This window comes from Lucilia cuprina, chromosome 2 (assembly GCF_022045245.1).
Source record: "Lucilia cuprina isolate Lc7/37 chromosome 2, ASM2204524v1, whole genome shotgun sequence".
Classification (NCBI taxonomy): Eukaryota; Metazoa; Arthropoda; class Insecta; order Diptera; family Calliphoridae; genus Lucilia; species Lucilia cuprina.
The window spans coordinates 48,185,142-48,212,378 of NC_060950.1; the positions used below are offsets into that span (position 1 = coordinate 48,185,142).

The window sequence follows — 27,237 nt, forward strand, 5'->3', positions numbered from 1 at the left end:
TGTTTTTCTTACTGCCATAGTTGTATAAAACTATGGAATTAAATAAGTTTGCAGACACATTACTGTTATATGAAACCTCAGCTATTTCAACATCATTAATTTTAACACTGTTCTGACCTCCACAATATAGCCTTCCTAAATAATTATCATCACATAGAATTAAATGGACGACAAAATGCAAGACAATGTCTCTCATATTGTAGTCAGTGTAGTCCAATATAAGACAACATCCAAGACATTATTGATCATATCTTCATGTGTAATTGATAGAAGAAAATAATTATGATTCATCGCTCATACTGTTGTCAATAGAGGGTTTTAGAAGACATACATCAGTGTTGCGAGTTCATATTCATCTAATTACGAACACACATACACAACCCGATCGTAAATAAAACTCATAGCAAGACTACAAAATAACAAAAATTATTTTTAGTTGGTTGACAGTATTTAACAAAGTTGGTTGATGTCGCTTTGTTTCAGAAATTGCAAATAAAATTTGTAAAAACAACAACAGCATTTACAAACAGGAGAATAACTTGCAAAAAACTCGTACACTCCAAAAATTTTTCAGCGATGTATAATAATAAAACTACATAAAAACAATATTTTTAATACTTTTTTTAATCATTTTATTTTAAAAAAAATTAATCTTTGTGAAGAAATAAATTTTTTTTGTAAAATTTACCATTTTACTTGTTATAAAATTTTATCATAACAAGCGTAATTAGGAAATATTTTTTCCAAGTGTTTTTTTTAGTATTTTCTCATTACTACAATAACAGTGATGTCTTTCAAGGCACCATCGATGATGCGTGCAGGATAATTTTAAATCATAAATGATTTGTTGGCGACAGCGGGAGAAAATCACTGACGAATTTTCCGAACAAAGGTCACTTTTTTGGTGTCCGACAAAAATTTCTTTTTGTAAAAATTAATATATATTAATAGTTTTATATATTTTTTATTGAAAATTTAAAGAATTTATTTATATATAAACGAATATAACGTTTAAATATGCAGCACTAGCACCACCTCTCTTGTATATGACTATAAAATAAATATGAAACTTTATTATTTTTGTATCACTTTGCCGCTAAAAATTGCAGTCATATATATTCGTATTAAAATAAAATTTGCAACTCGTGTTTGCAGGCCAACACAAATATATGTATGTATGTATGTATGTATGTATATATATATTCCATATTTTTGTTCTTTGTTTTATATAACAAAAAAATATTTAAAACTACCATTTGGTTATAAAATTGTTATAAGTATAAGAAATACACCTAGGCCTCTATCGGGCCTGTTGTGCGCTCCTTAACCAGCGCCACGGGTGGGAATCAAACCCGCCACCATTACCGGAGGCCTTACAACTACATTGCTCAAAAATTTTTATTCATTAGAACAAAATAATAAAAACATCTAAGACCTGGTTTATACTAGCAAACTATTTTGGGAAACTTTTGATTTTTGTGTGTGAGAGAAAGATATATCAACCATCTCTTTCTCTCACACACAAAATCAAAAGTTTCTCAACAAAAGTTTCCTAGTGTGAACCAGGTCTAAAAAACATTAATTTGAGTTGTGTTTTATGGGGTAGCCATATTTTCAATAGCAATACATATTTATTTAATTCATATGGAGGTTCCAAGCCCCCTAATAAAAGTCTGCCCATTATTTCCCAATGTTCATAATGAAGTTAAAGTTTTTCATCAAAATTAGAATATTCTTACTCTAGTAGTTTCCGAGAAAAAAGTTTTCGGTACTTAATCATTAAAAATCTCTATCTGATATAAATTTGTGAATAATTTTGCAAATAATGCAAAATTTTAAATTCTTTTTATATAACGATTTGGAATATGGTCGTAAAAATATATTGTAAAAGAAAAAAATCAAGAACCTTTACGAACTGGTGAAAAAACCGTTTAATTGCTCTCCTGAAAACTTGTGTTATTTTAGATCATACAAGCGCAGCGAGCTCTCAATTGAGCTCTCTGGTTTATTTTCCAACACACGTACGTAACTTCCAAACTAAGAAAATAAGAGCTTGGAAGTTTTCTGATAGAGTTACACATAGAGAAATCTCTGTTGTTAAATATAAAGTTGTTTTTGTTTGCCGAAAGTTATTTTTGCATATGAGAATGTTATATATTTAATATTTATTTTAATTTTAAAATATATCGAGAAAAATTATCAATAAAAAAAAATTATTTGAAAAATTTTTTTCTGAGTAAATGTCAAAAATAAAGGGAATTTTAATAAAGGTGAATCAACGACACAAACTGCTAAACAAAAGTAATACCCGCTACTATGTTAATTCTTGATATACAAGCCTATTGACAACATTATCCCGTAAATATTTTCAATTAGTAGACATTTATAGCACATCAAAAGTTCTTGGAGGATATTTCTATATACCTAACGATCCATTATTTGTTTCATTTTTCAAAATCTTCATTATTTCTTATCTTTTATTTATATTTTGTATCTAAAATTGCAAATAAATGCATTACCAAGAGCAATGTTCAAAAATAATAATAGGTGTTTAAATTTTTTCCAATCCTATTCATAAAAAATTCAGACATTTTAAAGTTTTTTGTTATTTATAATACAATACACTGTAAAGCAGTGAAGTCACTATACTAAAAACAGTAAAAAATGTTACAAACTTTTCTTTCAGTGCATTGTATGCAAAAACACAGAGTGAAGTAGTGTTAGTGTGGAAAGAAAATTTTATGCTCTGCCGATATGTGTTTTAGATAGAGACTATTGAATATAGTCGCTCGATATTTTTTATACTCTTCACCTTCGTGTGAAGGGTATATATAAGTTTGTAATTTCTATAATATAATTTTCCGACCCTATAAAGTATATATATTCTGGACCCTTATAGATAGCGGAGTCGATTAAGCCATGTCCGTCTGTCTGTCTGTTGAAATCAGTTTTTGGAGGACCCCAGATATCCGTAAGATCCGAATCTTCAATAATTCTGTTAGACATGCTTTCGGGAAGATCGCTATTTAAAATCAGTAAAATCGGTCGGTAAATAACGGAGATATGAACAAAAATCCGAGACAACCTCTGAAAATTTCATCAAAAAATGTCATATTTTTTCATGCTTTGTTAAATAAGCAACAACAATACTGTATATTAGAAAAAGATGTACACGTGTGTGTAGATGTATTTGGTTTTATTTAACTGGAAATTTTTTTGTATGTTTGGATGCTGTTGGCGTCATTGAGTTGTGTATTTTGTTTTTGTGAATTATGTTCGTATATTTGGATGTAGGTTAGTTTTATTGCGTTGTTTATTTTGTTTTTGTTTTTCTGTGTTTTTCGTTATGTATGTTGGTTTAGCGTTATTGTTGTTTATTTTGTTTTGCTTTAAGTGTAATAACAATGTAGTCGGGAAAAAATTTATAAAACTTAAATAGAAAAACTCTAAGATTTAAATAGCTTAAATCTGTTACAATTCCACGATTTATTGAACATTACAAACCCCATTTTCTTTTATATTTTTATAGCGCCCTAAGATATGTTTCAACGGTATTAATTAATGTGCATATGCATGTGTGTGAAAAAATTAAGGATTTTCAAAATACATATATTTAATTTGAAATAAATACGGTTAAATTGCTTTTAGTATGGGAGATATGACCAATTATATACCGATAGTAAAAAATTATTTAAGCAAAGTTTCTGTACATAAAATCTATATTTCAATAAAATTTCGTATCTATATCGTAATTTAATAATTAGTAATGTGTGTTCAAGTTATTTTCTGAAGGGAACCTTGCATGGGACCGACCGCACCTATTTTATGGACCGATCGTGAAAAAAATCTTTAAATAGAATTTTTGTATACCATACTAACATTTGCATCAAATTTTGTATCAATAGCTTTATTTGGTAATGAATATTGTGCATTTGACTGATTTTCTGGAGGGGACGTATAAGAGCTATGACCAAATATGGACCGATCGTAAAACACTTTTACAGTGTAATTAGTGGATATCAATATTTTGCAATAAGTTATGTGCGTTTGAGAGATTTTCGAGATCGAACCTTATATGGAAACTACATTTCTGTGTCCAAAATAGTATGTATTCCCAATTTTTTTGGGTTTCAGTATTTGGTAAGAAGTCATGTGCCTTTAAGTGTTTTTCTGAAAAGGACCTGGAGCTATGATTAATTATGGACCGATAGGAAAACAATTGCACAGTAATATTTCTGTGTATATGAGCAATACTTGTGTCACACATTATATGGATATTTTTATTAAGCAGTGAGTAATGCGCATTTATGTGATTTTCGGGAGGAGACCTTGTATGGGAGCCATGATCTGTTATGGACCATATACCAAATTGTATATGAATCTTAATATAATAATGAGTTATGCGCTTTTTAGTGATTTTCGGGAAGGATCCTTGTATGGGAACTATAACTTGTAATGGACCGATCGGAAACAAATTTCACAGTAATATTTCTGTATCTTAATTAAGTAATGAGTTATGAGCGTTTAAGTGATTTTCGGGAGGAGATCTTGTATGGGAGCTATGAACATTTATTAACCGATCGGAAAAAACTTTCACAGTATTACTTTCTCCCAATGAATTGTATTGACATAAGATTTTAATTTGTAAAATTTTGTGAAAATATCAACATTCTGACGGAAGTTATTAGCAAAAAACTGATTTTCCGGGAATATATACTTTTGTATGGGAGGTATAGGAAATTACGGACCTATACTGATCTTGTGTAGAAACGAATCTATCACAATTTTCATGGAATTATCTTGCTTAGTTTTCGAGAAAAATTACATCAGAATGTGTAAATTATTATAATTTTTCGGCTTTGTTTTAAATTTTGATTCATAACTTTTTCCGATGAGAACCTATTTTGCTCATTGGGTATTTTCTATACCAAACAGTACCGGATAAAAATGAGTAATTTGGCTGAATTTCATTAACACAGACAGTCAGACGGACGGACATGTTTAAAAATAGAGCTTGAAATGATGATTAAGAAAAAGTTTTTGTTTTTACTTTATATATATATATATATATATATATTATATATATATATATATATATATATATATATATATATATATATATTATATATATTATATATATATAATATATATATATATCTTATATGTATATATAATATGTATATATATATAAAGTAAAAACAAAAACTTTTTCTTAATCATCATTTCAAGCTCTATTCTTAAACATGTCCGTCCGTCTGACTGTCTGTGTTAATGAAATTCAGCCAAATTACTCATTTTTTTTATTATATATATATATATATATATATATATATATATATTATATATTTTATATATATATATATATATATATATATATATATATATATATTATATATATATATATATATATAATATATATATTATATTATATATATATATTATATATATATATATTATATATATATATATATATATATATATTTAATATATATATATTATATATATATATTATATATATAATATTATATATATATAATATATATATATATATATATATATATTATATATATATATATTATATATATAATATATTAAAAGTAAAAAACAAAAACTTTTTCTTAATCATCATTTCAAGCTCTATTCTTAAACATGTCATTAGTACGCAAATCCCTTGGAATATCAGAATGTACGTTTTTATTTTGTACTCTTTTTCCAACTTGCAAACATTTGCTTCAGCAGTGGAATACATTGTAACCCACGCACCCATTAACAAAGGCCCGAGCTGGAGCATCACAAATAAATGCTCTTGCTAACATATCAGTTTTTGTTTTTAATGAAAAGTCCAGAAGAAGTTCATTTTTTCACTTCATAAATAAAATCTTGTAAAAATACGTTTATATTTACTGGCTTCTTTTCTCTTAAAAAGGCGAGTGTGGCGATGAAATTCGACACAAATAATTTTAATACGAACCAAATTCTGTCTACCAAATTTTATGAGGATCGACCCATAATTGATCCTACCCCTCTATATAAGGTCACCTTCAGAAAATTACTTCAACACTTATAATTGGCCTAAAAACGCGAGTATATAAATGGAATTCGACATAGGTAAGTTTCATTCGAGTCAAACGAGGTTTGACTGTGGGTATATAAGACTAGGCATAGCCGAATATAACACTCTTACTTGTTCCACTTGTTTTTTAAGCCGAAATGGTAATAATTACCGGAATTATGGAGTTTGCTTTTTCTTTAAAAGTTTTTAGAAGTACTTTGTACGTCTATACCATTTAAACACATAATACTTTTAAAATATCATCACCAAACTGTCTTGTAACGTTATGATTTAAAAAACATTTTTAATTGGGTGTCCAAATCTTCTTTTGGCTTAATATTATTTTCAACAGTAAGTTTTAAAGACTGATCAATACAATCATCAATCGTTGAAAGATTTTTCCTTTCATTGATATCATTCTGGAATTCTGTACTCTTCTTAACTCTCTTTAAATATTCCCGACGCAATAATTTTGGCATATTATATTCTATACTTTTAACATGTATATAAATATATATGTACATTTACTTCTATAATATCATTATTCATTTTCAACACAAAACACTTAAATACAACCTTTCACTGGCACTTAAAAACACGAATGAATGATTTATAGTCTTTTTATACCATTCACCTTCGTGAGAAGGATATATATATAAGTTTGTCATTCCGTTTGTAACTTCTATAATATAATTTTCCGACCCTATAAAGTATATATATTTTGGATCCTTATAGATATCGGAGTCGATTAAGCCATGTCTGTCCGTCTGTCTGTTGAAATAAGTTTTTAAAGGACCCCAGATATCGGCGAGATCCGAATCTTCAATAAATTTGTTAGACATGCTTTCGAGAAGATCGATAATTAAAATCAGGAAAATAGGTGGTACTTAAATAACGGAGATATAATGTGGTGTTATTCAATCAGCTGATAATTTTTTCTTAATTCGCCTGGTTTACGTAGCTGTCAAAGTTTGTTATTGTTTACATTTTTATATTTAAAAATGTCCGTTAAACGGAGAAAATCTTCGTTTAAATTTTGAATTATTTATGTAAAAATTCTGAAAATACCAAGCATCTCGTAAACAAATATCAGTTTATTTAAATAATGACATAATTGGTATGTATACAAATATGTTATTAAGGAAAAATATTTTTTGTATTAAATGTTAACATATTACACAATATTGTTTTATATTTTATTAGAGTCCGACCGAACTCAAATTTTCGTTCGGTACCGAACACAGAACCCGAACTTCGGTAAATTTTAAAGTTCGGCCGAACCCGAACTTTGTTCGGTTTTCAAAGTTCGGTAACATCGAACTTTTTTCTTAAATGAAAAACGCATTTATGATTAAAAAGTAATAAATTTATAACAATTTAAACCAAAATATGAACATCCGAAAGATTTTTTGAAAATGGTCTTTAATTAGCAATTGGGCCAATTATCAACTAACTCCGAATCCCAGAGAGTGATAAATTTTTAATTACAAACTATTTTTGTGAAATGCATATATCTTAATACCTTTATTTTGACAATGTTATAATTCTCTGTAGGAGCACGCAGAGAAAAACAAGGCTGTGGTTAAAATTATGATTGTAGTATAAACATATCGTTATTATAACAATTTTAAAATATCATATTATGATTTAATACCGTCAAAATATTTCATCATGATATTTTTGTATTTATCATAATCATATTATGATCCCAGGCGATCAAAATTTCGTTTTAAATGTGTATCGAAATCTAAATAAATTTTATCGAATCAGTAAAATTGCAGTTTCTAAAAAAATAAAAAATATATTTAATATAAAAATAATATACATACAATAACACAATTCGCAAATTTCAATTTGCCGATTTATATGAAATTTTGGTTCATAAAATAATTTAAGTATAATTTCATAAAAAATTGTATTTTTAAGCCTTTTATGAACGTTAGTCATTTTCTATATAGAGGTTATGTCGAAATGTAAACCGATTTTGATTATTTTGAACACCAATCAATCTGCAACAATAGTTAAGGTCCTATAGTCGAAACTAGATAATTCAAATTAAATGTTTCACTTTTCTTAGCTTTTTAATCACTTTTTGGATAACTGTTTTTCAAATCAGCCGAAAAAATGAACAGTCAAAAAGGCGTTTTGAACCTATGAAATCGGAAAATTATTGTACAGCCAGGATGTATGATAACTTCTGTAAACAAATTTTCAGCATTTTGAAAACTTTTTGATGATGTAAAAATATGATAAATAAACATTTTATAAAAAGTTCGGCGTTCGGTGTTCGGTCAAAATTTCGCCGAACACCGAACATTGGCCGAACCTCACTTTTTACCGAACTCCGAACTCGTACCTAAACGTTCGGTCGGACACTATATTTTATATTAAAATTGTGTAGATAACGAGATTAACTAAAAAAATCTCTTCCGGAACACTTAATACTCAGAAACGCGTATGAAGTATTTACCCGGCTGGCTGCAGCTGACTTCTACGTTATGGCTTAATTTTGAAATCTATTAAATGTTAACAAATTAAACAATATTGTGATAAAAATATTAACTAAAAAAAGTCTGTTCTGTTTTATATAACAAAGCCCATGTTAGGTATTTAGCGGTCCGGCAGCTACTACATTATGGCCAAGTATTGAAAATTACTCCGCCGGAGTAGAATTATCCATTCGCAACAAATATTCATTCATTCGTAATATAATATTTTGATGAATATGTACATTTTTATGTTTATTTTTCACAAAAAATTAAGTTTTACTTAACTTGTGGCACTCACTTAAATTTTGCAAATTAATCTACCGAAATATAATTTTTCGTTTAAAACAAACATTATTCAATTCAGAATATATTTTCCTCACAAATTTTAATATCTTTATCCAAGGCGAATTCAGATAAGGTGTGGCACAAGGCGAATTCATATAAGGTGGTGTTAATCAATCAGCTGATAATTTTTTTCTTAATTCGCCTGGTTTATGTAGTTGTCAAAGTTTGTGGCTTAAATATATTATAGGTATAACTCTCCGATTATGAAAGAATTTATAACACATATAAAGCTTTCAATTCTATGACTTGTGTTATATGTCTTTTGGTCAACAAATGTATAGTTTTGGAGTTATAGACCATCAAAGTTAAATTTATATATATTCGATATCTTCTCTAATTATTAACCGATCCTGACAATATATATCGTTAGAAAGAGTTTTGAAATACCTTTTCAAAGATATATAATATGACCGCGTTTATTAACCCTTTAAGAACAAATTCCACAAAAAGTATTTTTTATATAGAGTTTTTTGATGAAAGTGCCGTTATTTCATAAATCCATCGATATAATGGTACCGATAAATATCGAGAAAATTGTAGAAGAGATTTCAAGCTTTCTTTTGATGTATAGATATGGGCTAATATCTTAATAAATGGGGATGATATTTAGTTTAAAAATAGTAAAGAGAGACTGTGACAAAAAAATTCTTAAATTATTTAAAAAAGTGAAAAATTATTTGAAAAAAATCGCGCGATTTTTTTCAAATAATTTTTCGCCTGCGGCGCTATCATCCAATTTTCGAATGTTTACCCACAAAAATTTGTATTTCTTTTGGTTGGTTTACAAATACAACATTTCATTACCCAAAAAAATTAAAAAAATTGTTCAGGTCCGGCGCTACATACCCATTTCCGAGTATTTACCCAGAAAAATCGCAATTCACTCAATACACATAAATCGGTACCTTCTTATGAATGAATTTTTGATATAACAGAACTTTTGATATAACAGAACAAAGGTTAATATAAAAAGCACAGTTTTTATTAATCCTTCTCAATAGGCTAATAAATTAGCTTCTATTATATATCATTGGAAAGGTATTTTGATGTAATTTTCAATACTTTACATATATTTAGTTTAGTACTTTATATAGTTATAATACTTTATTCCTGCCAAAACAACAACAATTAACTAATATCAAATAAAAAACATTAATTTTTGGTAATTTACCTTATTCCAACTAAAATATCGTCTATATTTATTAAGATATTAGTATATATCCATACATCAAATGAAAGCTTGAAATCTCTTCTGCTCTATTTTTCCAATATATATCAGTAACGTTATATCGATGGATTTACGAAATAACGGCATTTTTGTCAGAAAACTCTATATAAAAAATACTTTTTGTGGAATTGGTCCTCAAAGGGTTAATAAAAAGGATCATATTATATATCGTTGAAAAGGTATTTCAGAGCTCTTTCTAATGATATATGTATTGTCCGGATGGGTTCTTAAATAGAGAAGATATTGATAATAATATATTTAACTTCGAAGGTCTATAATCCATAACAATACATTTGTTGACCAAAAGATATATATCATAAATCATAGAATTAAAAGGCCTATAAGTGGTAAAATTTTTGTCAAAATTGGAGAGTTATTTTATTTTTATTTAAATAATGGCATAATTGGTATGTCTACAAATATGTTATTTAAGAAAAATATTTTTTCTATTAAATGGTTACATATTACACAATATTGTTTTATATTTATACCCTTCACCTTCGTGAGAAGGGTATATATAAGTTTGTCATTCCGTTTGTAATTTCTATAATATAATTTTCCGACCCTATAAAGTATATATATTCTGGAATATTTCTTGGTGTTACACACGAATGACAAAGTTATTATATATATATATATATATATATATATATATATATATATATATATATATTATATATATATATATATATATATTATAATATATATATATATATATATATATATATATATATATATATATATATATATTATATATATATATATATATATATATATATATATATATATATATATATAATATATATATATATATATATATATTATATATATATATATATAATATATATATACATACCCTCTATCACCACTGATGGTGGTGGAGGGTATAAAAAGTGATTTTTATTCCTGAGGTTAACACCACCATCAGTGGTGATAGAGGGTATATATATATATATAATATATATATATATATATATATATATAATATTATATATATATAATTATATATATATTATATAATATATATATATATATATATATAATATATATATATATATATTATATATATATATTATATATAATATATATATATATATATATATATATATATATTATATATATACCCTCTATCACCACTGATGGGTGGTGGAGGGTATAAAAAGTGATTTTTATTCCTGAGGTTAACATATTATGGGTATTACAGTATCGAGGCTTTGAAATTTTAGTTGGGTATGTTACATACCATCGGAAAGGCTAATGTGTCTAGTTTCTCTCCATAAGTTTAATTTTTAAGGTTCACACACAAAAATGAAAAAAATTAAAATAGTGCAAATTTAAAAACCCTTCTCTTGAGTTACAAAACATTTATTTTGATAGATATCCCACTCGCATCCCACTAAGCGACAAAAAAGGTTTTAAAGGAAATGACCTAAGCTTTCTTTTGAGAAAAAAAATAATAAAAAAAGAGTCCATTTTGGAAAAAAAAAAGTCAAAAAAGTTTTTGATTTTTCAAAAAAAAGTAAAAAATTGTATGTCTTGAATTACAAAACATTTTTTTATAGATATCCCACTCGCATCCCACTAAGCGACAAAAAGGGTGTTAAAGGAAAACACATAAGCTTCCTTCTGAGCAAAAAAAATAAAAAATGGGTCCATTTTTTTAAAAAAAGTCAAAAAAGTTTTTGATTTTGCAAAAAAAAAAATTCAAAAATTTTAAATCTTGAGTTAGTTACAAAATATTTTTTTGATAGATATCCCACTCGCATCCCACCAAGCGACCATATAGGTCGCTTAGGAAAAGACTTAACCTTTCTTAAAAAAAATAAAAAAGAAAAATAAAAGGGCCCATTTTGAAAAAAAAAAGTAAAAAATGATTTAAAAAATCAAAAATATTTTATTAAATTTTTTTAATTTTTTTTTCGAAAGATTGCATAAATAGCTATCTAAACTATTTGGGACACTTTTTGCTAAGAACAATAGGTAATAAGTTACATGGATGAGAAAAAACACCTGCATGGCCAAAATGTAATTCGGACACCATTTTTCAACAAGATCGGTCAAGAAATCTCTGAGTTATAGGAGGTCAAAATTTGACATTTTGGCCAAACAGGTGTTTTTTTATCCATATAACTTGTTACCTATTGTTCTTAGCAAAATGTGTCCCAAATAGTTTAGATAGCTATTTATGCAATCTTTCGAAAAAAAATTAAGAAAATTTTTGATTTTTTTTAAATCAAAAATATTTTTGACTTTTTTCAAAATGGGCCCTTTTTATTTTTTTAAGAAAGCTTAGGTTTTTCCTTAGCGACCTATATGGGCGCTTAAAGGGATGCGACTGGGATATCTATCAAAAAAATATTTTGTAACTCAAGATTTAAAATTTTTGATTTTTTTTTTGCAAAATCAAAAACTTTGTTAACTTTTTTTAAAAATGGACCCATTTTTTTTTGCTCAAAAGAAAGCTTATGTGTTTTCCTTTAACACCCTTTTTGTCGCTTAGTGGGATGCGAGTGGGATATCTATAAAAAAATGTTTTGTAACTCAAGACATAAAATTTTTACTTTTTTTTTTTTTTTTGAAAAATCAAAAACCTTTTTCACTTTTTCTTTCCAAAATGGACTCTTTTTTTATTAATTTTTTTTTTTCTCAAAAGAAAGGTTAGGTCTTTTCCTTTAAAACCTTTTTGGTCGCTTAGTGGGATGCGAGTGGGATATCTATCAAAATAAATGTTTTGTAACTCAAGACAAAGGTTTTTAAATGTGCACTATTTTAATTTTTTTCATATTTGTGTGTAAACCTTAAAAATTGAACTTACGCAGAGAAACTAGACACATTAGCCTTTCCGATGGTATGTAACATACCCAACTAAAATTTCATAGCCTCGATACTGTAATACCCATAATATGTTAACCTCAGGAATAAAAATCACTTTTTTTCTATGGAAATGTTGAATAATTTAATTTTGTTATTTATTTGTAATAATAATTAATTATAATAATAATAATAACAATAATAATAATATAATAATAATAATAATAATAATAATAATAATAACAATAATAAGAGTTCGCCCCGCGGCCGAAATTCGATCGGAACCATTAAAGGAAAGATTACATATGCTACAAAAACCATATTTTCGTAGTTGAAATGTCTGTCAAAAAATTATTTCAATTGCTATTATCAATGGGTATAACTTGCATTAATCAACGTATTCTTTAAGAAAATGTGACACATTTTAGTTTAAACCTGAAAGAAGTGTAAAATCTAAGTTTTGAAGTTTTTTTGAACTTTTTTAAAAATAAAATATTACTTTTTCGATTTATTAATGTTCATTAAAATCTATTCAAAACTTACAATATGATATTTTTATTCCTGACAGTAAAATTAGTAAAATATTTTCTTTAATACTGTTTGAGTTATTCATCTTTTGATTTTTGCTCATTCTCATCCAAGTTTTTTTTAAACGCCTACCAGTTTTAAATTAAGACCTATGTTAAAATCGGATGTTTTAAATAATTGTGTTTTTTTAATTAAAAAAAAAATTATAAAATTAATAAAATTTTAGATCGGAATGATATTTTGGAACAGGTAAATATTATCTTTATAAGAAATAAATACGTTTTATTTTGCTGTCTTTAGTATAAAAAGTCCATCCTTCAGGTTTATGTTCTATAAAATCTCCCATACAAAACTCGACAAAGATAATAATTTTAATGTATTTTGATCGAATTTAATAGAAGATATTTCATGAAGTTGTAATACTATAGGCCTTCAAGCAAAGAGCTTTAAGATTAAATACTAAACCAAATGGGCAGCCATAACCCAGAAAACTTGATTTGTATTTGACCAGTTACATCTTTTTTCTATTTTTATAAAACATATGTACATATAACCATACAAATTACAATTTTCACTTTACACTAATATTTCTTAAACCGCCTTTTTCGTAATTGGTTAGAATAACACAAAAGAGTCTTCCCTTCCAATCCTCACAGTGCTAAACATGCATATTAGCGATATACTAATTCATTTATTACGGTAAATTATGTACCGATATGACCAACTAAACTTTCCTACTTATGTTTTAACAGGCTTTGTTTTTGTCCATCTAGGCCACTATCGGGCCTGTTGTGCGCTCCAATTCATGAAAACAAATTGTTCACTGAATGTATTATTTTTCATTGTTTAGAAACTTGTTTCTTGGACGTAATTCCTAAGAATCTTCCAATCAGTGTTTGTTAAGAATGTTATTTCTGGAATAACATCACTTCCAAGATACTTGGATCTAACATCGACGAATGTATGACGGTGGCAAAGAAAGTGCTCAAGAGTTTCACTGTCCTCTCCACATGCTCTACATTCGTCTAAACCCGCACTTCCAATTTTGTATAGATGTGCAAGTAATCCTGGGTGTCCACTCAGAATACGTACCATCATACTAACCTCAGACTTGCTAATTTTGAGAAGATTTCTCGTCTTGCTCTCATCAGGGTCACCCAATAGAATCTTTGTGGTTCTACCCACCGTTTCATTATTCCAAGAGGCCTTATGGGATTCACTCATCCATATGTTTAATTCAGCTTTTGTTACATAGAATGGTTTTGCATTTGTCAGGTTAACCACATCGAGCTCCCTTCCCTTTAAAACTAATTCATTCGCCCTTTCGTTGCCGACTACTCCAGAGTGGCCTGGTACCCATATGACCTTACCTCTGGGAGAGAATTCAGTTTAAAGCTTTCTTACAATCCAATACGGTCTTAGATTTAATTCTATCACCTGATATCGCCTTAATTGCCTTCTGGCTGTCGGTAAATATATCATTAAAATCCCTAAAAACTAACATTTATGTAGAATAATTGTCCCACTAATGTTTTCCCAAGTCAAACACCAACATCCTTTTGTATCACACATCATTTATACATTCACAATTTAGCAAAAAATAAAATCTTATCTTTCAAAATAATATTAAAATCGTATTCAAAACAACAAAAATATCACTGCCAAATAGAAAAGAAAATATCAACAGAGGACCCATAAAAGGGGACTTATTGGTACTTTTTCGTTTTTCAAACGGTACTTTTTGCAATTTCTACGATATTAAACCTAGAAACATGTAATTAAGTATGTATGGCCAGGTATTTACCCGCGTTTTGCTTCGAATAAATTATATTGACATAGATTTTCATTTGTAAAATTTTGTAAAATTATTAACAATAAACTCATTTTCCGGGAATATGTACCTTTGTATGGGAGGTATACGAAATTGTAGGCCGATTCCCCAAATTTTCAACAGGAATCAAGCTTTCATGTAGAAACGAATGAGTGATGATTTTCATGGAATTTAATCGCATGGTTTTCGTAAAAATTACATCAGAATGTTAAAAAATGATTATTTTTTCGGAGTTTTAAATTTTTTTTTCATGTTTTATCCCGATGTAATCCGATTTTGCTCATATTCATTACCAAACAATTTAGAAAATGAACAACATTTTGGGTGAATTTGGATAAATTCTATTGCTTCGTTTTATCGTGAGCGTGTTTTACACAGACAGATAGACATAGCTAAATTTATATATACTTTGTTGGGTCTGAGATGAATATTTCTAGGTGTTACACACGATATGTCATATATACATACCATACATGGGCACACTGCAGTATAATTTTACTGCATTACACATTTCAGTAATCAGTAAATTTTTACTGGTTACTGAAAAAAATTTCAGTATTCAGTATATCTTTACTGGTTACTGAAAAAATTTTCAGTATTCAGTAACTTTTTACTGATTACTGAAAAAAATTACAGTATTCAGTAAAATTTTAGTAAACAGTAAAAAATACTGGTAATGCAAATCTTACTGAATACTGAAATTTTTTTCAGTAATCAGTAAAATTTTCAACCAAAATGCATTATTAGTAAAAAAATATTATATTTAACTAAAATTTTCAAACAACTATTATTATATTGATCTCTTTTACTCTCTTTTCTATTAATAATCTAATATTATAAAATATAATAATGTTTCCAACAACTTTTTATTGGCTGACAAAATAATATAAGATTTAGGCTATTATATTAATTTGTACATAGCTAAGTTCTTGTCTTCTGAAATGATTTACAATGCCAAAAAGTAAAATTTATCGCACTATATCTACTTTTGATGATATATTCAAAAATATGTTGAAAATATAATTTTTAGTAAATTATTAGATTGTACGGAATACTGTAAACACATTTTCAGTAATCAGTAAAATACTGCATTTTTTTTGCAGTAATCAGTAAATTAATTGCAATTTTTTGTAGTAATCAGTAAAATTTACTGAATACTAAAAATATTTTCAGTAACTAGTAAAAACTTACTGAATACTGATTTTTTCAGTAATCAGTAAAACTTTACTGATTGCTGAAAATTTTTTCAGTAAACAGTAAAATTTTTACTGCAATTTTACTGGTACTGCAAAGTGCCCATCTATGATACATACCCTCTAACACCATTGATGGTAGTGGAGGGTATACAACGTAAAAATTTTGCTGTCTTCAAAAAAAAAAAAAAAACTCGGAAGACAACATTTAAGAATTTGTTGTCAATTTCAGCGATAAGGGACAATTTTGTTTTTGTGAAATTAAAATTAATTTAATAAAATTTTTTGGAATAAGTGTTTCTTTACAGAATTTGCATTAAATTGTAACTGTTTGTATAATATTTAGTATAATTTCAGTAAAATTATCTGTGATTTGTCGTGATAAAATCTGCATTTTATTACCCCTATGTATTGATATAAACAAAAAACTGACAAGTGTTCTGATGACGTTTGGCAATTGTTTGACATTGTTAAACACGAAAAAAGTTCGAAAAAGTCGTTAGTGAATTGCTCCGATTGTTGCCAATAATAATTTAACATTATCCATTACTCACCCTCGATGATGTGTTGAAACTTAGAAAACAGAGTACATCTGAGTTTTTTTCACTCAACAAACTCAACAAAATTACAGCTTGTGAGAAACAATTTTATGTATGGTCATGTCGCTTCACAAAAGTAATTTAGGGGCATTGTAAAGCGACGTTGCGCGTTCATATTGTTCTAATTTCGAAGTTTTTCGGCAATTCACAAGTACACAACCCGATCGTGAATATAACTCATAGCAAGAGCGTAAAAATTAAAAAAAATATTTTTAGTTGCTTGACAGTATTCAACAAAGAAGATTGATGTCGCTTTGTTTCAGAAATTTCAAACAAAATTTGTAAAAAAAACTTCCAAAATACTCGTACATTCCACATAAGAACAATATTTTTAATACTTTTTAAAACATTTTATATTAAAAAATTAATCTTAGTGAAGATATAAACATTTTTCTTTTCTTTCAATATGTATGAAAATTTACCATTTTACTTGTTATAAAGTGTTTTCTCTCCACTACAATAACAATTTCTCTTTTCGCGCTTGGCTGTTGTAAAGCGATTAATGTATATTTTGAGATGGGTAGCAACACTTTTTCTAGGGATATCATTTATATAAAATTAAATGTATATATAACATTAAATATTATTTATACTTTTTAGGCGGCTAACCATCTTTATGAAAATAGTGCAACTTATCCTATTAAAATCAACCACAGCAATCCCACCACGCTTTCAGTGGAAGCTTTGGAGGTTTTTTACCGTATTAATGCTGCTATCATTAAGTATCTTCAAAGTGGAAAAGAAATTACACGATCAACAGGCGATCTTTTCAATAAGATTTTGAAAAATTTATCGAACAGTCCCTTCGCATATAATAAAGCAAAAATTGATGGTAAGTCATTATGTAAATATGTATATATAAATATTGTCTAAGGAAAGACTGATTGGGCCAGTAATTCTGTTTTGTATCAGAATCACTGTATAGCTAATAGGGAAGCCAAACGGAAAATCCCGGGATATGTACCTTTGTATGGGAGGTGTATTCCCCAAATTTTTCAACAGGAATCAAGCTTTCATGTAGAAACGAATGTGTGATGATTTTCATGGAATTTAACCGCATCAGAATGCTAAAAAATGATTATTTTTTTTCGGAGTTTTAAATTTTGTTTCATGATTTATTCCGATGTAATCCGATTTTGCAAAATTTGTGAAGAAATCTTATTTATATGTTGGCGATGTTAATTAAGTATGATTTGAATTCTTACTATAAAGTCTTATGTTTAAAACGTTATTCTAAAAAGTAAAATTAACCCTTTAAAATACATGGGACAAATTTAATTCCCAATTAATTTTAATTCAAAAAATCGTAAAAACACTATACATTTGAATAATAATCTATATAATTAGAGGAAAAACAGAAATAATAGAAAAAATTATATATCAGGTATAAAAGCTTATGAATTAACCCTTTTTGGCCCAATAAAGATTGTTATTTTTAAGACATATATGTTTGAAAATCGACTATAAAAACTATATAACTATAGCAGGGGGAGGTGTGTATAGTATACCAATCGGAATACTCAGAATCACTTTCGGAATAGATTTAGCTATGTCCGTCTGTCTGCCAGTGTGTCCATGTGAACTTTGTGCCACCTACAGGTCGCAATTCTTAAGATAATTTGATGAAATTTGATACATACTCTTTTCTTGGTTCAAGGATCATTATTTCGCTTAGCATGCATACAACCGTGCCCCCCGAATCGGGCCTTCAGGCTCATAATTACGTTAAATGTTCTATTATGTCAACGAAAATCTGCAAAATTTAGTTTTAAAGAAACATAAATGACAGAACTCATTTTTATAGTAATCGGGCCTCATTTCATCCTAGCCCCCATACAAACTCCCCTTTGAAAATTTTTAAGGATAGGCCCTTACCCTTACTCCCCTATGAGCGCTCTTGTAGAAAATCTCTTTTTTTGTCAATAATACGTAAAAATATTCCATAATACGGTTTCGCCTTAGAAAATTTATAAGGATAGGCCCATATTTACCCTCTTTTTTTGTCAATAATACGTAAAAATATTCCATAATACGGTTAAAGAAACAAATAAAGTGCTTTATTTTTTAAAAATTATCCACATTTTTAACATACTGACTGGTGTAGGGTATCATATAGTCGGCAATGTCCGACTATACATTCATACTTGCTTTTCTTTTAACAATGTTCATGGACGGCTGTTCATGGACGGCTCAAGTTGACTCCATATTCAAAAGGAGTTGAAGCAATGGATTGACTGTTCCTTTACATCCTCTTTTATAGTCCTCTGTAACTACAACTCCAGTAGTTTTGTAGTAATGCTCCTTTCATAGGTTTGAATCGTCAAAGGTTTTACTGCTTACTCTCCCCATCTGACTGTTCTCTCTCTCTCTCTCTCTGGCTGAATATTAGGGTATTCAATTATACGGGTTTTTGTCTTATTCGGTTTATTCGACAAATAATTATTTGAGGTTTTACGTTAGCCGGTTATTAATCAGACAATTTAAAATTAATCGGTTATTCGAATAAAACGAAACTAGAACAATTTTGAAAAAAGCATTTACACATAGAAAAGTTGATAAGCATGTGAAAATAGATTCCACTTATAGAAAGGATTTCAAAGTTTAAAGGACTACAAACGAATATTTAAAATATTTATACGTATTTTATAATGCTAATATTGGTATCAAATGGAGGCATTCTATCTATATTATTTACCTGTCTCACTTAGAGAAAAACGAAAAAGAAATTAAATTTAAAAAGGTTTCATTTTTGACTCAAAAACTTTTAACTACTTTTTTGTGACAAATTTTCTTTAAAATTTCCAATTCTTTCTTGAAGATTTAAAATAAATTCTACTATTTCGAAGCAGAGGAACTCAGCCTCATTTGAAATAGATATTAATACCAAATTTTAAACTTAAAATTTGTAAAGTCCTTTTACAGGAGCATAAGAGCTGATTATGAAAAACTGATAAACAGAGTTAATACTAATTGTCCACAGTTTCCTGCACGCATAGATTTTTTCATGTTTGAAAATAACTTTTGCACGGTTTATAAACAAAAATATTATTTTGACTTCTTTCAGTTCAATTCTATGTTTAGTTTTTTTCTCAAATATTAGAAATTATTCCTGTTTATGTGTAATGCTTTTCTATATAAAGAAATTACTGTTTTTAAGATTTTCAACGAGTTCTAGAACTCATACGTTCGATATAATTATTTTCATGATTTTTTTAATCATCAAATAAAATGATAAAGAAATTAAGAAAAGAAGAAAATTTATTATAAAAATATTAAATTTTGTAGGAAATACATACTCATTTTACTGTTAAATATTGAGTTTTTCTTAATCGGTTAATTGATAGAAATTATTCGGTTTATTCGTTATTTGAAATTTGACAATTTTAATTGTCTCTGTTCTCTTCCTTGAACCAGAAAGGCGGCGCTATACTGGGTTGTGTCTAACTTAGCCATGTTTTGGCAAATTCTATTTCTGGGATTACCTTGTCCCATGTTTTCTGATTAGATCCAGCGTACAGTGTGATCATGGTCTTGACGGTGCGATTGACACGTTCTGTGGGAATTTCTTGTGACGTATAAAGGGGCAGTCAACTGGTAATGAACACCAATTTCTTTGAGGTATTCACGAAATATCTTACTGGTGAACTGGGAGCCATTGTCGGTGATTAACATCTTTGGTACACCGAAATTCTCGTGGTTTTTGCAGTTTTTGGGGAATCTCGTCGTCAAGCTCTTCAAAATATTGGGGTGGCAGGAAAAACTTCAGAAAGTAGTCCCCATTTTTATTTTTGTCCAGACCGTAGACCTCCGCGAGTTCTTCTACTCCCTCAACAAAAACAATTTCCTGACTATGTAGATCACGGTTGAGTAGTGTGAACTTTGCTGAGGTGGATTCGTAGCTGATTGCGAGCTCTCTTTATTCTTGTTGCCATATGTGACACTGTTGGCACGTCTAGTTGTGTGGACATACCTGGGGTTGTGGGTGTTTGACACCGACCGTGCTTGTTTTCTAGCTCGTCTAGCCCGGTGAGAACCTTTTCCTTGTGTTCACCGGATATAAAGTTGGCGAACTTCTTTCTCATTTCTTCTATGGTACCACTGGCATCTAAATCGAATTCTTCCAGATATTGAACCGTACGTACGCACCATTATTTTCTTGTCTTTACTTTTATTACCTCTTTTTGTGTTGATCAAAACGGTCCCTGCTCGGCGCCAATGTAAGGATTCCTTTTTAAGTATTTTTAATACTTATATCACTTAACACGAACTTGTCTCGCTGACCGGGTTGTGAACGTGTGACGCGTGTCCTCCAATCCTGCCCTCTAACTCCTACTTTTGGAAATATCTAGAATGTAAATTCTAGAGTTTTTCTCTTATTCCTAACTCTTCCGAGTGTAAACTTCCAGGAAAATTGTTATCGCTTTTGCCCTGAGCCAGTGCTTGACTACGGTTTCTTCTAGATTGTAATTCTAGAGTTCTTTTTTTTGACCCTAATTTTCCCAAGTGTAAACTTCCAGGGAAATTGTCTATCACCTATGCCCTAATCTTCCTCAAGCAGATGTAAATCCGTTAAAGGTTTTTTGTTTGTCCACTGATTGTAAACCAGAGACCTAATCATAGCCTTACTGTGTTTCTTGCTAAACTAGCACTGCCCACTATAGTTTTCTTACCGACACTCACGTCTTAGCTGTTCACTTGTTAGACTGCAAAAATGAGACTGACTCTGTAACTACAACTCCAGTAGTTTTGTAGTAATGCTCCTCTCATAGGTGTATTTCTTCGAATTTGATGTGTATACATCCTCCTTTCAAACTAACTAAATAACTAACTTTTTCATTATACTAAAATATTTTGTATAATTTCGTATATTATACGACTAGTACAATGTACGACATTTTTCATACGTATTAGGCATTGATTTTTTTTTCAGTGTATGAGCAAAATCAAAAATTTTTAAGAATCGATGAAACTGAATTAAATTCCCTCGTATTTTGTTAACCATTTAAAGTAAGTAAATTTTTATACATTTCAGTATAATATACCACTAGCTTATTTATTATCTCTCAACTTTGTGAACATTTAAAATTTAAAAATAAGAAAAATGCTTTGAAATTTATCACAGTTTTCTCTCTCAGTTTATAACTTAAATTGCCATGCTTTATAAACAAGAGTCGCAAGACTTTGAACATTAAAAAATCCATATAATTTTATTAATGCTTTTTGGTGCAAATATATAAGGCTGTAAATAAATGTAACCAAAATTTGCCTTTTTTTAGTATTTTTAATAGAGTATTAATCAAATTAAATTTTGCAAGGGTATTTAATAGGTTTGGTAATTTCACGCAATTTAAGGTATATCTTGTTGATATCAGAAATCAATGATGGCATTTTTGAATATGACACTCATAGATATTTACAAATACTTCGTAAATTATAATTAACACCTCATTATAATTCAAACTGACTGAGATAGTCATTTAGTTCATTTGCAATGCATTGAAAAACATCCCTATTTTTAGGACAATTTTTTCAAATTTCAAAATGTTTAGTTTGGAAAGAAATTGCTAAATAAAATTAAAATTATTTTTTTAATTGTTAGTGTGTTTTCTGAAATAAGAAATTTGCGGTAACTATTTTAACATGCGTTGATAGTCTTTACTAAGGATTGCTTATTTTATTTAAAATAGCTAAAGCCAGATTTTTAAATTTTATTATTTTAAACCACTTTAACTTTTGCTCGCATTATTAAAAAATAAAGTTTCGATATTTATCATGTGTAATTATTATCCAATTCAACTACAAAATATATTTCTTGTCAGAGGAAAAAAAATTTAAAAAAAAGATTATATCCAATTCTTAAAAATATTTGATTTTGCTCATATGTATTATTATTTAAAAACAACAATAACAATTAAAATTTAATTATTTTCGGTTCAGTCTGTCACACGCATATTTGCATATGCATATTTATGTAAGAATTAAAATTAAACACTAAAAACAAAACAAACAAAAATTACATTTCAGTCTAGTTTTATGATAGAAAAGGGAAATAATAACTTTGTTCTATAACAAATTTACAATCAGTGTTGGATAACATGTATTGACAAAGATAACATAAAAATTATACAATTTAAACTTTTCTTCAGAAATTGACCTTATTAGCGTTTATTATATTGAAAAATGAACATTTATAGTAGTTTTCACAATTTTAATATTACCACAATGTGTGGCAACACTTTTAAATTTGCAATAATAATTTAAAATAGTGTCAACTCTGTTCAAATTGGTTTCCGAAATACATGTGTGATTCCAATTTTTATCAGCGGCTACATTTAGGCCGGCTTAGCTTTTGAGCCGAAAGATGACGGCGGCGGCACGGCTTGAAAAATATTATCGACGGCCAGCCGTCGCCGATTTCAGCCGTTTCGGCTTGTATCTCTGTTATAGACATAGTCGCTAATCTTGTCATCATGAGACAATATTGACAATACAATACAATAATAATACATTGTTTTTGTTCTTTACTGTATAACAACACTTTCGTATACTTTGCTGGTAAACATTGACGAGACGTAGATTTTGTTTTTCGTAAAAAAAATAGTTTTTAAATTTCAAACTTACATTATTCGCATAAAAATTATTGTACGACCACTCAAATTTTATACTCTCATATAATTGAAAACGTTTCATTTACTTTTTTTAATCTTTAAAAAATAAATTTGCAAAACAAAAGGGAAAAATATTTTATTTTATCATAAAATGCAATTCATATTTTTTGCGTATACGTCTATGAAATGTTTTTTCTTATTCCTTGTATGAATATGTTGGGTTTTGCAACAAAAAATCTTAAAGAAAAATATATTTTTCTTTAAATGCATTGGTTTTTACTCTTCCATAAGAATCTTTTGGGCACTCCTGATATTATTCAAATAGATAGTGTTTTTTCGAATTTTTCAACTTTTACAGAAAAAAATTATTGTAAGTAATATTAACGAAAAATTTTAGTAAACCCTTAACGAAAAAAATAGTTAAATCTATAGGTTTTTATTCAAATCTACAGAAATTCATCTAACTCATCTAACGAATTTTTCTCATATTTAGTAATTTATTTTTGTTAAAAAATTTAGTCAACTTAATCCGTTAATTTGAATAAATATCTTTATATTTCCATCAACAATTTTGTTAAATCAACAGAAATTTAGTTAAATCAGTGGCAAAATAGTAAAATCGCAATTATTCAAATCTACATCTAAAATAGTTAATTTTATTCCCGTGATATGAATAAAATATTCTGTGATCACCTAGGGCGGGACAATGACAGAGAAAGTGAGTTATACTCTCTTCTTCCTCTTCATCCTGGCATGGAGTCCGAAAGGCCAGTGGCTAGTTACCACTGAAGTTAAGTTCCGTAGATTAACTCTCGGAATGTGTAAAAGAGCTTGGGATCTCTGTGGGTTGTAAGATAGCCACATGATCTTTGTCTGTCTACAGGTGCGCAAGCTCATATAGTTTTTCACGTATCGACCGTTTGCAGATTGAAATCGGTATACCGACAAAAGGGTCGGTTCTCTTGCAAGCGAGTAAACACCATTTAGAACCTTAAGGGCTGCCTGGCTATCAGTGTAAATTCGAATATTATCACCGTATATTCGAGAAAACCTGAGCCAGTATGCAGCCCGATTTATGGCTGATGGTTCAGGCTGAAGAACGCTACATTGGCCAGGTAGCTTGAAGGAGACATCCGTTCCCGAATGTGCTATATAAAAGCCATCTCCTACACCATGGTTTGATTTTGAACCATCGGTGAAAACCTTATACAATCCGTCATAAAGGATTGCATCCTTCACTTCCATCCTTTGCGATATTGTATCCAGATATTTGCCAGATACTACTACAGCCACATCTTCTGCATACGCTATTACCCTGAATCCCATAGACCTATGGTCCATGAGAAGTGGGTTCAGCACCAGGTTCCATAGAAGAGGAGATAGAACTCCACCTTGTGGGGTACCGCGATTTGCAACCTTTGTGACATTTGCTGCTCCCATTTCGGAGATAATGATCCGTTGGGTCAATTGTTATTGATTATTGGTTGGATTATTCCCAGACCAGTTAGGTATTATATTATTCGTTAGGACCTGGTCATTTGTAGGGGTCGAAACTCTTTATCGCCTAGTTGATATGAATATTCCTGTATCAGCTGGGAGATCTGTAAACTGCGTGTCAATTCCGTTTTCCGGAGATTGACAGCCTGGAAAGTGAGTAGCCAATAAAACTTCTAGGTTTCTTGGCTACTGGTCATCCATCTGACACATGGTTTCTGAATGAAACTTGGGACAGGAAGAGTAGACGATAAGATTTTGCGCAGACGGCTGGTCTCAGAAGAACCATCCACGCCGCTACAGAAGGTTCTCCAGGATTTGCGCTTTGCATTTCTCACCAGGTTTTTGAAACGATTTACCGAGGTCTTGTTAGAAATCCAGGCCTTCCATGCGGGCCTGCATCTGCCTTTGTGCACGTTCTGTTTGCAAGACAGTATAGTTGCGTGGTTAAAAGCTTGATTTATGATATCAACCGCGTTTTCTATGTCCGATCGGTTTTCGATGATCGTCACATCCGGGAGTGAACGTGAGATTAGCCTCGTTTGCATTTCCCAATCTGTTCGTCTCCTCTTTGTAAAGGGCTTTGAGGCCACTTTATCAACTATAATTTCAAAATCGTTGTACTGATGGTCAGAGAAAGAGCAGTCACTTGAGACTCTCCATCCCCTTATCCTATCATGGTGCATGAAACTAACCAGCATGATATCAAAAACTTCCTTTCTGTTTGAAACAATAAAGGTCGGTTCGGATCCTGAATTTAGAATATCAAGATTATTGCTTAGAATGAAATTAAATAGTGACTCACCTCTAGCGTTTATGTACGAATTTGCCATCTCTATGGATCTGCAGACCAGGTTGTTTGGTGGCTGGTCGCTGTGGCCGTGAGCCATGCATGCTGAGATAACCAGTATAGCACCTACACTGGTCTTCCATCATCATAACTGAAATCAGAAAGAATAAAGATGTTAAGACTGCTTTTGGCTAGTATACAGGATCGAATCTTACCGGATCCTTTTGCTTACAGTAGCTTATAACTTTTCATGCCTGGCCCATTCACCCTTTCTTGGTGGATCCAGGGACTGGACTAGGGCGAGCTTCTCCCCACTTACGTCCATTCGGAGGAGCAGTGCAGCCGAGGCTGCTTTGGAGTGGTGGAGATTAAATTGGGTTACTCTCACCATCTCCTTCTTTGTCTATTCGCAACACTGTAATGTTGGCGTCCTCCTTGTCAGGAGCAAGGAGATGGTCCTCGTCAACTGACTTTTCCTCCTCCTTAACTAACTTAGAAGTTGGTTAAGGAGGATATGTCTCGTCGAAAGACATATCCGGAGCGGATTGTTTAGGATCGGAATCATCCTGTTCCAATAATCCCCTGTCGTCGCCCCGGTGGACACGAAGGAAGATCGACTCGATACCGTAGTAGACCTTCCCTTGTCTCTCACGAAGCGGCGCCTGGTTCCAAGTTTAGGATCACAACAATCCTTCTGGAGCTGTCTACAGGTTGAGAAACCCTGACGACCTTCCAGCCTTGAGTTTGAAGGTCTGTAGAAGTTCCAGAATCGCTGCCTTTTTGTGCGGTTCCGCAGGAATTATGGCGGCGGATCTAGGCCTTCGTGAGATCTCGTCTGCAGGGAGCACTTCCAGCATAGCGCCTTCCCAAGCATCCTTTATCAGCGACACAGCCTGCTTCCGGAGCAAAGCTGATCGTTCGTTGGAGCAGGCCATTAGCTTCACTCTATTGTGAAACCTCGTACTTACACTGTGGGGGACCAGGTCCCCCGGGGGGCATGTTACCTTGGCGAAGACCTCCGCCTTGGTGTTATTGCAATCCCAGGGTATAAAGAGGGCCCAATACCTCCAATCTGACCGGGATTGAAAAATTGGTGTCTCAGTCTACTGCTTGGCTTAGTCCTTGCATAGATTGCCAGAGGTCTGACCAGAGCACCGCATAATCTGGTACTACGGGTGGCCAGTTGCCCGCAGGACTATGTCCTGGCTGGTCAGTTGGTTGAGGTTCCTTCGGGATCCACGTAGTGGCTGTTGGTTGAACCCAAATTCG

General features: G+C 30.0%; 1 protein-coding gene across 4 annotated transcripts in view; it reads left to right on the forward strand.

Annotated features, from left to right (window-relative positions):
* LOC111677206 (calcineurin-binding protein cabin-1-like) overlaps window positions 1–27,237 on the forward strand; it is a 637,283-nt gene that overhangs the window by 366,279 nt on the left and 243,767 nt on the right. For all 4 annotated transcript variants that reach the window (XM_046947473.1, XM_046947468.1, XM_046947458.1 and 1 more), the window contains exon 16: window positions 17,677–17,908. In XM_046947473.1, the coding sequence (XP_046803429.1) occupies window positions 17,677–17,908 (232 nt within the window). The remainder of the gene's footprint in view (window positions 1–17,676; window positions 17,909–27,237) is intronic.